The following is a 15,248-nucleotide window of genomic DNA, read 5'->3' as shown; positions in this document are numbered from 1 at the left end:
TGAATAAATCCAATCAATTAATCAATAAATCAATGCCATTTAGTGAGTGCTTTCCATGTGCAGAGCACTGTACTAAGGACTTGGAAAAATACAATAAACAGAGTTGGTAGACATATTTCCTGCCCACAGGAAACTTTCGATCTAGAGAAGGAGCTCCATCCTCAGACCTGCTAACAGAGTTGGAGTTTCACTGCCCTTGTGCCCTTTCCTGGAATGTAAGAACACTGTAATACTGCTTGATACTACAGATAAATTCTTCCTTTTTTCCAGGTTCCAGTTCCATTACTGATTGAATCACCTTCTCAAACTCCGGTCAACTGAAGGGCTTCAAATTTCTGGCTCCAGTCCAAGGATCGTCACAGTTACACGTCACAATTATTCTGTGTGATTTCTCACGAAAACCCGAGCTTTCTGCTGGTCTGTGGTGAGATTCTTAAACATACAGCTAATGGTGAATATTTCACATCATTCTTAATTATAGAATTAACAGGAAAGAGACAGATCCTTAAGGCCTTTTCATCTATGAGATATTTTCCAACATTTTTTTGGTAATTGGAACCTTAAATTGCAAGTAAAAGGCAAGGACTCAAACTATCTGTGTTGATGTCTCTATGGTTTGAAGTTCTTGATCTGATGTCTTTGTTTTATGGAATAATAGTATCTGCAGATGATTCTGTCACATAAACAGATGTACTCTGCTGTGAGGGAATTCAGATCCTAAGGCAGGTGAGGGGAGAAGGGATCTTTAATGTTGAATCTGTTTACTTCAGGTCTGTTTCTAAAGCATCCCATCACGTTGTTATAGAAACCACTTGCGAGGCTGAAAATCTTGCGTCAAGATTATTGCTAAGGTAACCACCAACAAAAAGATGTCAGTTATTCAGAGCTTTCACTGTCCATCACAAAAAGCCCATTTTGTTTCCTCACTCACTGTACGTCATATATTAAAAAATTAATCAGCAATATATTTATGTTAGTAGTATCTGGGAAATACTAAGAATCACAATTAAGAAAAATCATCATTCTAAAACAATGGCTAATTATTTTTGCAGTGAAAGGCATGGAGGTAAAATCAACTTTTTCAAAGTAAGTTTCTGAGTAAGTTTTTTTGTAATAGTCCAGCTCTACTTCCTTAAACACTACTGTAATTTCTACATCTCTGGTAGTGACAATCTGACAGACTAGTAAAGGTGCACACTACCAAGATGTGATGTTGGTTTATACATATTGCACACACACACACACACACACATACACAATTTAGAGTGAGAGGGAAAGAGAGAGAGAGAGAATGCTGTCTTTTATTTTGAAGATAATGCTACTAACAGGGAGAGCCTATCCATTCTCTTCAATCAATCAATCATTTATTGAGTGCTTACTGTGTGAGATCACTGTACTAAGCACTCAAGAGAGTACAATATAACAATATAATAGAGTTGGTAGACACATTCCCTGCCCACAATGAGCTTACAGTCTAGAGGGAGAGACAGACATTAATATAAATAAGTAAATTATGGATCTTTACATAAGTGCCGTGTGGCTTGTGGGGCGTGAAACAAAGGGGGCAAGTCAGGACGATGCAGAAGGGAGAGGGAAAAGAGGAAATGATCTACATCTCTGCCCCTGTCCTCTCCCCCTCCCTTCAGGTTCCCATCTCCTCCTGCCTCCGGGACGTCTCCACCTGGATGTCTCCCGCCACCTAAAACTCAACATGACCAAAACTGAGCTCCTCAGCTTCCCTCCCAAGCCCACTCCTCTCCCAGACTTCCCCGTCACCGTGGATGGTAGGACCATCCTTCCCGTCTCTCAGGCCCGCAACCTCGGAGTCATCTTTGACTCATCTCTCTCATTCACCCCACGCATCCAATCCGTTACCGAGACCTGCCGGTCTCACCTTTACGATATCGCCGAGATCCGCCCTTTCCTCTCCACCCAGACGGCTGCCTTACCGCTACGGGCTCTCGTTATATCCCGGCTAGACTACCGTGTCGGCCTTCTCTCTCATCTCCCTTCCTCCTCTCTCGCCCCGCTCCGGTCTATTCTTCACTCCGCTGCCCGGCTCATCTTCCTGCAGAAACGTTCTGGGCCTGTCACTCCCCTTCTTAAACACCTCCAGGGGTTGCCTATCGACCTCCACTCAAAACAAAAACTCCTCACTCTAGGCTTCGAGGCTCTCCATCACCTTGCCCCTTCCTACCTCTCCTCCCTTCTCTCTTTCTACCGCCCACCCCGCACGCTCCGCTCCTCCGCCGCCCGCCTCCTCACCGTCCCTCGGTCTCGCCTATCCGCCGTCGACCCCCGGGCCACGTCCTCCCGTGGTCCCGGAACGCCCTCCCTCCTCACCTCCGACAATCTAATTCCCTTCCCCTCTTCAAATCCCTACTTAAAGCTCACCTCCTCCAAGAGGCCTTCCCAGACTGAGCTCCCCCCTTTTTTTCCCTCTGGTCCCTCTACCCCCCCCTTCACCTCTCCGCAGCTTAACCTTCTTTTCCCCCCCCCATCTCCCTCTCCTCCTCCCCCTCTCCCGTCCCACCCCTTCAGCACTGTACTTGTCCGCTCGACTGTGTATATCTTTATCACCCTATTTATTTTGTTTATTTTGTTTAATGAGATGTACATCACCCTGATTCTTTTTAGTTGCCATTGTTTTTATGAGATGTTCTTCCCCTTCACTCTATTTATTGCCACTGTTCGTGTCTGCCTGTCTCCCCCGATTAGACCGTAAGCCCGTCAGAGGGCAGGGACTGTCTCTATCTGTTGCCGACTTGCACATTCCAAGCGCTTAGTAAAGTGCTCTGCACATAGTAAGCGCTCAATAAATGCTCTTGAATGAATGAAATGAGGGCTTAGTGATGGAAGGCCTCTTGGAGGAGATGTGCCTTCAATAAGGCTTTGAAGGTGTGGACGGAAATTGTCTGTCAGACATGAAAAGGGAGGGGATTCCAGTTCAGAGGCAGACATGGGCAAGAAGCCAGTGGCAAGGTACAGTGAGTGGTTTGGCATTAGAGGGGCGAAGTGTGTGGACTGGTTTGTAGTAGGAGAGTAGAGGAGTGAGGTAGGAGGGGGCAAGGTGATTAAGCTGATGGTAAGGAGTTTCTGTTTGATGTGGAGGTGGAGAGGCAACCACTAGAGGTTCTTGAGGAGTGGGGAAATGTGGACTGAACGTTTTTGTAGAAAAACGATCCGGGAAGCAGAATGAAGTAAGGACTGGAGTGGGGAAAGATGAAGAACAGGGAAGTCAGTGAGGAGGATGATACAGTAATCAAGGCGGGATAGAATAAGTGCTTGGATTTACGTGGTAGCTGGATGGAGAGGAGAGAGCGGATTTTAGCCAACTTGCAAGGTAGAACCAGTAGCATTTAGTGATGGATTGACTATGTGGCTTGAATGAGAGAGAGGAGTCAAGGATAACGCCAAGGTTATGGGTTTGTGAGACAGGAAGGATGGCGATGCCGTCTACAGTGATGGGAAAGTCAGGGGAGGACCGGGTTTGCGTGGGAAGATAAGGAGTTTTGTTTTGGACGTGTTAAGTTTGAGGGTCACGGCGGGACATCCAAGTAGAGATATCTTGAAGGCAGGAAGAAATGCAAAACTACAAAGAGGGAGTGAAATCAGGGCTGGAGATGGAGATTTGGGAATCATCCTCATAGAGATGGTAGTTGAAGCCATGGAAGCGAGTGAGTTGTCCAAGGGAGTGGGTGTAGCTGGAGAATAGAACAGATGGAGAATAGAGGATAGCTCTCTTGCCCCTCTTCACCCTCCAAGGGGCACTTGGATCTGCCCCTTTAAGCAATTCACATTCACCCCACCCTCCGCTCCACAGAATTTATGTGCATATCACTATACTCTGTCTTGTCCCGTATTTGTAATTTATTTTAATCTCTCTCTTCCCATCTAGACTACTTGTGGGCGGGAATCGGTTTTGCCAACTTTATTATAGTATGCTCTCCCAAGTACTTACTACTTCCGCCTCCAAAAGCCATTCTTTCACTTGTCTTTATTTTCCCCTTGGCTCTATGAGAAGCAGCGTGGCTCAGTGGAAAGAGCACGGGCTTGGGAGTCAGAGGTCATGAGTTCGACTCCCGGGTCTGCCACTTGTCCGCTGTGTGACTGTGGGCAAGTCACTTCACTTCTCTGGGCCTCAGTTCCCTCATCTGTAAAATGGGGATTAAGACTGTGAGCCTCTCGTGGGACAACCTGATTACCCTGTATCTCCCCCAGCGCTTAGAACGGTGCTCTGCACATAGTAAGCGCTTAACAAATACCAAGATTATTATTATTATTGAGTCTTGCCTCTGTTACCTATATCTTCATCTGTGAGTCACCTAGTTCATGAGCCCCATCTGGGTCAGGTAGCAAGGCTGATCAGTTCCTTTCTTCCTTCCCTCCCTCTTTCCTCCCTCCTTCTCTCTCTTTCTTTCCCACCATTTAGCACATAGTAAGTGCTTAATGTATTCTTCAGCTATCTAATTATCAGTAGTATTTATCGAGTGCTTACTATGTGGAGAAGTCTGTACTAAGTGCTTGGGAGAATATAGTACAACAGAATCAGTGGGTATGTTCCCTGCCCATAATGAGGTTATCGTCTAATCGTGGGAAATCTGTACTCTATTCATTTTCCAATAGACGTGATCTCCTATTAGACGGTAGCTTCTAGGAGAAATTTACCTGGTCATGTACTTGGTCTGTAGGTAGGGTTTTCTTCCTTGGCTTATCTCTACAATCTCTTTAAAATTCTATCCTGGGTCTCTCAATCAATTCCTTTCTGAGGCAACACAATCTATCAGCGTTTTGAAATGATGTGTGTAACCCATGCAGCTGACAGAGAATACATGATAAATTCCCTTCATTTAGGACCTTGCTTTCCTCTGGTTTGAGTAATAGATCATTATTCACAAGCAGAACCCACTTATAGACTTGATTAATGATCTCCCCACTGCTTCTCTTTCCTTCGATTACGTTCTTTCGAATTGTAGCTGCCAATGACTTGTAATAAGATTGAATGAATGAATGAATTCCACACAAACTGTTTTCTTTACAAATAAACCCAACAGCCTAATGAGTCAGAAATTACAGGCTTCACAGGTTTTGGTATTCTACAATCAATGATCAAAAATATGAATTGTGGATTTTCGAGGTTCTTAGACCTTGGCAAAATACACAGAGTCACTTTATGAAAAGTGAGGGTCAGCAGATTACTGCCATTTCGGTGACTATTATCATTAAGGTTACGGGGGATAAGAATGAGAAAAGATACTCCAGTGAAAACTCATGCTTCCTGCATCTCCTGTTCTGCTCCCTGGGAAGGGGGGCAACAGATCTCTGGCTCCATGAGGCCAAGCAACATCGATGTCTCCTGGTCACAAGGGCTTATTTAAAATTCCCGAAGCTCCCCAAAATTTCTCTGGGAGCTGTTTAAGGCTCACAAGATAGCAACTGAGCAACCAACCCCTTCTTCGCTTCAGGGAGCAGGTGGGAAAAATCTCAGACTTCTTAGTGGAGAGCAGATTCATCACCCTGGTTCCTTGAGACCCCCTCACCAAATCCCCCCAACACCCAGCCACAAACACTCCTTCGTCCAAATAATATAATAAAAATAATGGTATTTGTTAAGTGCTTACTACATTCATGCCAAGGTAGATATAAATTCATCGGATCTGACTTGAGGTTCAAAGGTAGGAGGGAAAACAGGTATTGAATCCTCATTTTGCAGATGCAGAAACTGAGGCACAGAGGAGTTTAGTGACTTGCTCAAAGTCACACAGCAGGTAAGTGGTGGAGCCAGGATTAGAACCCAGGTCCTCTGACTCTGCCGTGATGTTCTGATTGACAAAGTCACCTCCCCATCTAATTTGGATTTATCAGTCCCAGTTGAAGACCGATAAATGTTGTACCTACCTGTAAGGAACTACCTGCCTACCCATAATAACAATAATAGTAATAATAATAATAAATGTGGCATTTATTAAGAACTCACTATGTGCCAGTCACTGTACTAAGCACTGGGGTGGGTACAAGTAAAGCAGGTTTGACCCAGGTCCTATCTTGCATGGGGCTCACAATCTTAATCCCCATTTAGTCCCCGGGTAACTGAGGTACAGAGAAGTGAAGTGATTTGCCCAAAGCCACACAGCAGAGCGGCATTAGAACCCATGACCTTCCGACTCCCAGGCCCATGCTCTGTCCACTATGCCACGCTCATTCTGTAGTTGTCTACTGTACTGTTTTCCCTATCTGTAATTCATTTTAATGCCTGTCTCCTAGCTGTGAACTGTAAGCTTTCTGTAGACGTCGTTCATATCTACCAACTCTGTTTACTTTCTGGAGTCATTATTACAGAGCTATTCACCCAATAAGCCCGTAATAAATCATCATCATCATCATTATCATCAGTGGTATTTATTTAGTGCTTAATTTGTGCAGAACACTGTACTAAATGATTGGGAGAATACAACGGAATTGGTAGGCACATTCCCCACCCACAACGAATTTATAGTGTTGAGGTGGAAAAAAATACATAATTTATAAGATATAATTTATAGATATGCATATAGGAGAGAACAGTACAACAATAAACAGATACATTCCCTGCCCACAATGAGCTCACCATCTAGAGGCGGGAAGATAGACGTTAATCTAAATAAATACATTACAGATGTGTACTCAGTAAATTTCCTTCTAGACCCAAACTCACTGTGGGCAGGGAATGTGTTTGTTATATTGCTATACTACACTCTCCCAAGCGCTTAGTACAGTGCTCTGCACCCAGTAAGCACTCAATTAATATCCCTCTAGACTGTAAACTCACTATGGGGAGGGGATGTGTTTTTTATATTGTTATATATATATTTATTGTTTATTTTATATTGTTTATATATTTTTATATTGTACTCTCCCAAGCACTTATTGCATCCAGTAAGCTCTCGATAAATACAATTGATTGATTGATTGATGGATTGATTATGCTCGTTGTGGGCAGGGAATGTGAATGTGTCTGTTTATTGTTGTATCGTACTCTCTCAAGCTCTTGGCACAGTGCTCTGCACACAGTAAGTGCTCAATAAATATGATTGAAAGAACAAACATAAATATAATTGACTGACTGGTTGATGGATTGATTAAGCTCGTTGTGGGTAGAGAATGTGAATGCGTCTGTTTATTGTCGTACTGTACTCTCTTAAGGGCTTAGCAGAGTGCTCTGTACACAGTAAGTGCTCAATAAATATGACCGAAAGAACAAACATAAATACAATTGATTGATCTCTCACAGATGGGATTATGGACTTTTTTGGTTTTACATTTTACAGCCTCTCTCTCCTTCCTACCTTTATGCTTCTTCCATCTTTTTCATTGTATTTGTTAAGTGCTTACTATGTGCCAGGGACCATACTAAGTGCTCGGGTAGATACAGGTTGAGCAGGTTGGACACAGTCCATGTCCCCTTAGGGCCTTTCGGTATTAGTCCCCATTTTCCCGATGAGATAACTGAGAAGTTAAATGACTTGGCCAAGGTCACACATCAAGCAAGTGGCAGAGCCAGGATTGGAACCCAGATCGTCCTGACTCCCAGGCCCATGCTCTATCCAGTAGAGTATTTTGTCTTGCATTGTTTCAATATTCCAGAAAACTACAGTGAACTCTTGAACATGCCTTCTCCCATAGTGGAGGAAGCCCTTCAAACCATAGAAAATTGGCCAAAAAGAGAAATTATGTTCTTGGCCTTGTAGAGGACAAAACCTCTGCTTTTAAAACCATGAAAAATGGAAATGCAGCCAGATCTGATGGCATTCCTGCAGAGACATGCACACACGCACACAGGCCCTAATCTCCTGCATATGGAAAACTAAAGAATTGCCACGAAACTTTAAAGATGCCACATTAATCACCATCTCCACCTGGATTGTAATTTCCTTGAGGGCAGAGATCAAGTCTATCCACTCTTTTGTATTGTACTTTCCCATGTGCTTAGTAGAGGGGTCTGCACATAGTAAGTGCTCAATAAATGCCATTGATTGATATATTCAAGAAGAAAGGGGAGAGACTAAACTGAAAGCTCACTGTGGCCAGGGAATGTGTCTTTATTGTTATATTGTACTCTCCCAAGTGCTTAGTACAGTGTGGTGCACACAGTAAGCACTCAGTAAATACGATTGACTGATTGAGTGTGGCAAACTACCAGGGAATCTCCCAGCTGCCATTCTAAGCTGAGTCCTTCTCAGTAGACCAGAAGATAGCATAGCCATCACGTGCTACCAGAACTTCAAGCAGCGTGGCTAGAGAAGCAGCGTGGCTCAGTGGAAAAAGCCCGGGCTTGGGGGTCACTTCACTTCTCGGTGCCTCAGTTACCTCATCTGTAAAATGGGGATTAAGACTGTGAGCCTCACGTGGGACAACCTGATTACCCTGTATCTACCCCAGCGCTTAGAACAGTGCTCTGCACATAGTAAGCGCTTAACGAATACCAACATTATTATTCAATGTGGCTTCAGACCAAACCATGACCCAACTGATGTGATCTCCAAAGCATGACAAGTTCAAGAAAAGTGCAGTGAACGGCACCAAGACTTTTACACCATATTTATTGATATTGTGAAAGCATCGACACCAGCAATAAAATCTTGTCTTATATTGTCCAGTCATCCCCGACTCAAAGCGACTCCATGGACACATCTCTCCCAGAACGGCCCACTTCCATCTGCAATCGTTCTGGTAGTGGATCCATGGAGTTTTCTTGGTCAAAATATGGATGTGGTTTACCATTGTCTTCTTCCATGCAGTAAACCTGAGTCCCCATCCTCGACTCGCTCCCGTGCCACTGCTGCCCAGCACAGGTGAGTTTTGCCTTATAGCAGATTGCCCTCTACTCACTAGCCACTGCCCGAGTTAGAAATGGGATGGGTAGGCCTCTGCTTGACTCTCCCTCCCTTAGCCGAGACTGGTAGAGTACTGGTAACTCTCCAGGTGAGATACTGAAAGGGGAATCAATAGAACAGGACTCTGGAAATTGTTAAGCAAATATAAGTCTCTCAGAAATTTAACAAGATTCATAAGGTAATTCCATAATGGGAAGGTTGTTGGATTTAGAGTTGAGGGAATTCTGTCTGACCTTTTCGTCTGATGCAGTGAAACTAGAGAAGTGGCATGGCCTAGTGGAAAGAGCATGGACCTGGGAGTCAGAGGACCGGGGTTCTAAATACAACTCTGCCATTTGCTTGTTGTATGACCTTTGGCAAGTGACCGAACTTCTCTGTTCCTCAATTACTTCATCTGTAGATCGGGGATTAAATCCTCCTCCTCCCATGGGGGGCAGGGGCACGGATATTCATTCATTCATTCATTCAATAGTATTTATTGAGCGCTTACTATGTGCAGAGCACTGTACTAAGCGCTTGGAATGTACAATTCGGCAACAGATGAGACAATCCCTGCCCATTGACGGGCTTGCAGTCTAATCGGGGGAGACAGACAAAAACAACAGCAATAAATACAATCAAGGGGATGTACATCTCATTAACAAAATAAATAGGGTAATAAAAATATATACAAACGAGCGGACGAGCACAGTGCCGAGGGGAGGGGAAGGGAGAGGGGGAGGAGCAGAGGGAAAGGGGGGGGATATCCAACCTGATAAACTTATATCTATACCTGGGCTTACTAGGATCCCCATTTTACAAATGAGGTACCCGAGGCGCAGAGAAGTTAAGTGACTTGCCCAAGATCACACAGCAGGCAGATGGTGTAGCCGGGAAGAGATCCCTGGTCCGCTGACTCCCAGGCCCGTGCTCTTTCCACTAGGCCACACCGTTCCTCTTCATAAGACACATACCTGGACCATCACAATTACCAATTGGATGGATCAGGAAAGAATGTATTCTGAAAATGTTGTGGAAGAAAATCCAATAAGATTTAGCAAGAGATTATGATGGCTGAAAGAGAAAAATGGAGTCAAGAATAATGCTAAGGTTGCAGAGTGGGATAATAATAATAACGATGGTATTTGTTAAGGTGCTTACTATGTGCCAAGCACTGTCCTAAGTTCTGGGGGAGGTACAAGGTAATCAGTTTCTCCCACGTGGGGCCCACAGTCCTAATCCCCATTTTACAGATGAGGTAACTGAGGCACAGAGAAGTTAAGTGACTTTCCCAAAGTCACACAGCTGACAAGTGGCAGAGCCGGGATTAGAACCCATGACCTCTGACTCCCAAGCCTTTCCACTAAGCCACACTGCTTCTCCTAGGAAAGCTTAGTTCGAAGAGAGGATATGGGAGGGAAGATGAGGAGTTTGATTTTGGACACCCTGAACCTGAGATGTAGACAGGATTACTATGGGGAGAGTTATGTTATGAGTTATGAGTTATGAGAGTTATGAGTTATCTTAAAAGCAAGAGAAAATATGAGATTGTAGTGGAGGTGAGAGGTCAGATCTAGCCAGGTAGATTTGGAAGTTATCTTCCTAGAGGTGGAAGTTGAAACTTTGGGAGTGGGTGAGTTCCAAGGAAGTATAGAGTGAGCATAGGAGGGCCACTTAAATGGAGCCCTGAGGGACCACCACAGTTAAAAGGCAAGAGGTGGAGCAGCCAGAAAGGTAAGAGAAGAACAGGGAGAGAACAGTTAGCAAAGCCAAAGTGACAGGAGAAGGGATGTTCTTCCCTCCCGGAACCCACCCCTCACCCCCACTCTCCTCCATCCAACCCTCCTCCTCTCGAAATCCACCCCCTTTCACCTGCACCTCTGAGACCCTAACCCTTATATCTAATCAAAGGGCCCTTCCCCTCCCTTACTCCCTACCTAACCATCGTCTTTAACTGTTCACTCTCCAGTGGCCTCTTCCCCACTGCTTTCAAACATGCTCGTGTCTTACCTATCCTAAAAAAACCCTCCCTTGACCCCACGGCTCCCTCTAGTTATTACCCCGTCTCCCTTTTATGATTCCTCTCAATTCTGTCATCTATCCCCTTCACTCCTCAGAAACTACCCTCACAAAGGTCACCAATTATCCCCTCCTGGTTGGATCCAACAGCCTCTACTCCATTCTAATCCTCCTCGGCCTCTCAGTGGCCTCTGACACTGTACACCACCCACTTCTCCTAGAAACATTATCCAACCTCGGCTTCACTGATCCTCTCCTGATCCTCCTCCTATTTCTCTGATGGCTCCTTCTCAGTCTCTTTCATGAGTTCCTCCTCTGCCTCCAACCCCCTAATTGTGCGAATCTCTCAAGTTTCAGTTCTGGATCCCCTTCTATTCTCTATCTACAATCACTCCTTTGGAGAACTTATTTGCTCCCGTGGCTTCAACTACCATCTCTATGTAAATGATTCCCAAATCTACATCTCCACCCTGATCTCTCTCCTTCTCTGCAATCTTGCATTTCCTCCTGCCTTAAAGACATCTCTACTTGGATGTTCCACAGACACCTCAAACTTAGCATGTCCCAAACAGAACTTCTCTCCCCCTCCTTCTCTCCCCCACCCCAAACTCTGTCCTCCCCCTAACATTCCCATCACGATAAATGGCACCACCATCCTCCCTGTCTCACAGACCCTTAATCCTTGACTCATCTCTCTCACTCAATCCACATATTCCATTTGTCACCAAATCTTGTCTGTTCAACATTCACTACATCATGAAAATCTACCCTTTCCTTTCTATCCTGACTACTACCCCATTAATCCAAGAACTTATTCCATCTCATCTTGATTACTGCATCGGCCTCCTCTCTGAGGCCTTCTGTCTCTCCCCACTCCAGTCCATACTTCACTCTACTGCCTGGATTTTTTTTTTATGAAAACACTCGGTCCATGTTTCCCCACTCCATGATAACTTCCGGTGCTGGTCCGTTCAATTCTGCATCAAAAAGAAACTCCTTACCAATCACCTTGTCCCGTTCTTCCTTACCTCCCTGATTTCCTACTGTGACCCAGCCCTCACACTTTGCTCCTCTAATGCCAACCTCCTCACTGAACCTCAATCTCATCTCCCCCACATCTTGCCTCTGGGCTTGAATGCCCTCCCTCTTCCTTTTCTGACAGACAATTACTCCCCCTACTTTCAAAACCTTATTAAAAACACATCTCCAAGAGGCCTTCCCCAACTAAGCCCTCATTTCCTCTTCTCCCACTCCCTTCTGAGTCACCCTTGCACTTGGATTTGCTCCCTTTATTCAGCTCCCCAGGCCCTCAGCCTCACAGCATTTAAGATTTTTATATCCATATTAAATCCATAATTTATATATATTCATATTGTCTGCCTCACCCTCTGGATTGTAAACTCATTGTGGGCAGGGAATGTGACTACCAACTCTATTATATTGTTCTCTCCCAAACATGCAGTACGGTGCTCTTCACACAGTGAGCCCTAAGTAAATATAATTGATGGATTAGCATGGAGGAGGCCTTTGGTGATCTTGTAGAGAGTGGTTTCAGAGGAGTGAACTGGGCAGAAACCAGATGACAGAGGACAGGTAATTGAGACATCTCACTGTGAGTTCGTTGTGTGCTCCTCACTCTTTATTGCTGTATTGTAATTTCCCAAATGTTCAGTACAGTGTTCTTTGCACAGTGAGCGCTTAATAAATACGATTGAATGAATAAATGAATGTATATGAGTGTGTATATATATCTATATACATATGTATATTATACATATGTACGTATGTGTATGTATATATATGTATATATATAATATACATATGTATATATGTGTGTGTATATATATATATAGCTTGTTCAAGGAATTTGGACAGGAATGGAAGGAGGAAGATGAAACAATAGCTGGAGAGTTCAATGGGTTTGAGAAAGGGTTTCGTTTTTTTTAGGATAGGAGACACATGGGCATGTTTGAAAACATAAGGGAAGGGACCAATGGAGAAAGAGCAAATTTGGGTGTTTATTAGAGAAAATGAAGTACTAAAGTACAGGGGGATAAACTGAAGTTTTGCTTTGTAATTAAAATATTTTTACTAGAACTTGATTTCATGAGTTGATTTAAATTCACACTAATGTAATCTTGTCTTTTTAAAGCAATCGGACAAGATTTTCTGTCTTCACATCTATGTCCATAACAGTACAAAATATTGCAGTGAAGAAAGAAAATAAATGAGCCCAATTAATTCATCATTATCATTTTATTAAAGTCCAACTTTCCAAGCTCAATTGAAGGGGTTACAATTAAGACCCTTTGACCTGACTCTTAATTTCTGGACACTTTCTAAATGCCTGTAATTATTTAGGGGTCATTTGTCATATATTTCCTGGTTTTATATCATGATTACCGCAGTTGCATTAGGAGCTGTCCATTCCTATTGATGATGCTGGTGATGAATATCTGTGAAAAAGTTTAGACAGTGCTTTGCACATTAAAATCACTTGAAAAAGGTCCACCTTTGAAGTATCCATTTTAAGTCTTGTGGGAAAAGAATGATTTTGACTTTATTTCCGAACTAACTTAATAGCTCATCAAGGAAGATAATAATGATGATAAAAATCAACCTTTGAATATATTTCAGAAACTCATCTTATTCTTTCTGCTCTAAAAAGTTTTTCTTCTTTCCTCCTTCTTTCCTTCCTTCCTTCCTTGCTTCCTTCCTCCTCAGCCAATGTTAAGTTCTTTCAGACGTTCATAGTTTGGTTCAGCCTCTGCTCTATGCTCAACGACAAATTGCACAGTAACCAGCCAGCTGATATAGCAACAGCAGGCGACCTAGATTAGTCACCATTTCACTCTAATGCCAAGTCGCCTGGCTTAATGGCAGTTATTCTGAGCTTGGTCTTATTGAAATTCAGATTCAGCAGCCACAAATCACAAGGCCTCTTTGACAGCTTCACCCCCAGCCTGCTCTCATTTAGACATGTTCAATAGCTGTTGTCTTTCGTAAGCATACATCAGCTTTCCCAGCCGAGACCATCTAATCTTCTCTGCCCATTCTGTCAGTCGTCTGTCCCAGTTCTATAAGAAAACAACACTGACCCATTTTGAGCATCCCATTTCTAGGGAAATGCGTTCGAGTACATGCCTTTATCAGACAAAAACATCACTGATAAGCTAAAAGAGCCATGTTTTCTATGATCTTTGCAAACCAAACTTGAGCCATTTTTAGTCAACAAGTAGCACTGAGAATCTCAGGGTGATATAGTGAATTTCCCATATCATGAGGTTCTTTAAAAGTGGTAGAAAAAAAGTCACATGTACTAGGAATGTAAAGAAAAGATGGACCTGAAAACATTAATCAATTTTAAACTTAGAGGCTCTAAAGTTCCGAACCTGACATTGTAAAAGTGTAAATCCTGTAAATCTGCACAAATTTTGCCAGATAATTTCCCCATCCATCCTCACCAGCCAGAAGCTTTTGGAATGAACCATTTCACTACCTTGCGTATGTAGCAGACTATTCCGAGGATAAGATCAAACAGCCAAAATACTATAGATGGCAAAATTTCATCCCTTAGGTCTTTTTTTGCATCTTTCCAACTACTTGATGAAGCTCCAGCCACTCTCAATTTTCTGCATGGAAAAGGCCAAAAGGGCTAATAAATGAAGAGCTTACTTTTTACGTGAAGGAGCAGCAGGACATTCAGGTAAAGGATGAGAAGAGAGTTCATTCTTGAAAGAGCCATGATCAGTTTTAGAAGACATCCTCATCTGCTTGTCATGGGATCCATTGCCACCTGCTGATCTCGATTCTGCTCCCTTCACCTCACAGACTAGAAAAACAACCCACTCGTCTTCAGAGTCCACTCCATGTCATCTCTGCCTGCACCTCTCTACGGTGCTTTTCCCCTGAACACACACAGACTTAGATTCAAAAGGCAGCTGGGCTCGTAAAGACCTTGCTACAGGAGATTTTGGGTCATTTTTCAAACCTGGTGCAGAGCCTTTTCCGGGTGGATTGGAGTCTTTTTTCCTGGATTCCCACGATAGCTCTGTACCACTCAAAAATGCCTGGATTGAACAGCTCGGCTAAAGTTGGTGTCTTCCCACTAATACTAGCTGTTCATTTCTAATGGCAGCTCGCAGATTCTATTGGGATGCTTGGGTGCATTTGCAACGTTGCAAAAATCAATCAACTGATCATATTTATTGAGCGCTTCCTGTGTGCAGAACACTGTACTGAGCCCTGGGGAGAGTACGGTGTAATAATAATTATAATGATATTTGTTAAACACTATGTGCCAAGCACTGTTCTAAGTGCTGGGGTAGAAACAAGGTAATCAAGGCACCCCACGTGGGGCTCACAGTCTTAATCCCC

At 43.6% G+C, this 15,248-nt stretch overlaps 1 protein-coding gene across 2 annotated transcripts in view; it reads right to left on the bottom strand.

Moving 5' to 3' along the window:
• Positions 1 to 14,860, bottom strand: part of CRB1 (crumbs cell polarity complex component 1) — a 175,365-nt gene extending 160,505 nt beyond the window's left edge. The window contains exon 1 of one of the 2 annotated variants that reach the window (XM_029064005.2): positions 14,547 to 14,860. In XM_029064005.2, the coding sequence (XP_028919838.1) occupies positions 14,547 to 14,616 (70 nt within the window). In that variant the 5' untranslated portion in view covers positions 14,617 to 14,860. The remainder of the gene's footprint in view (positions 1 to 14,546) is intronic. The other variant, XM_029064006.2, reaches the window with a different exon arrangement.
• Positions 14,861 to 15,248: the final 388 nt, after the last annotated feature.

The sequence above is a fragment of the Ornithorhynchus anatinus genome, chromosome 4, assembly GCF_004115215.2.
Source record: "Ornithorhynchus anatinus isolate Pmale09 chromosome 4, mOrnAna1.pri.v4, whole genome shotgun sequence".
NCBI lineage: Eukaryota > Metazoa > Chordata > Mammalia > Monotremata > Ornithorhynchidae > Ornithorhynchus > Ornithorhynchus anatinus.
This window is presented reverse-complemented; position numbering and strand designations above follow the sequence as displayed.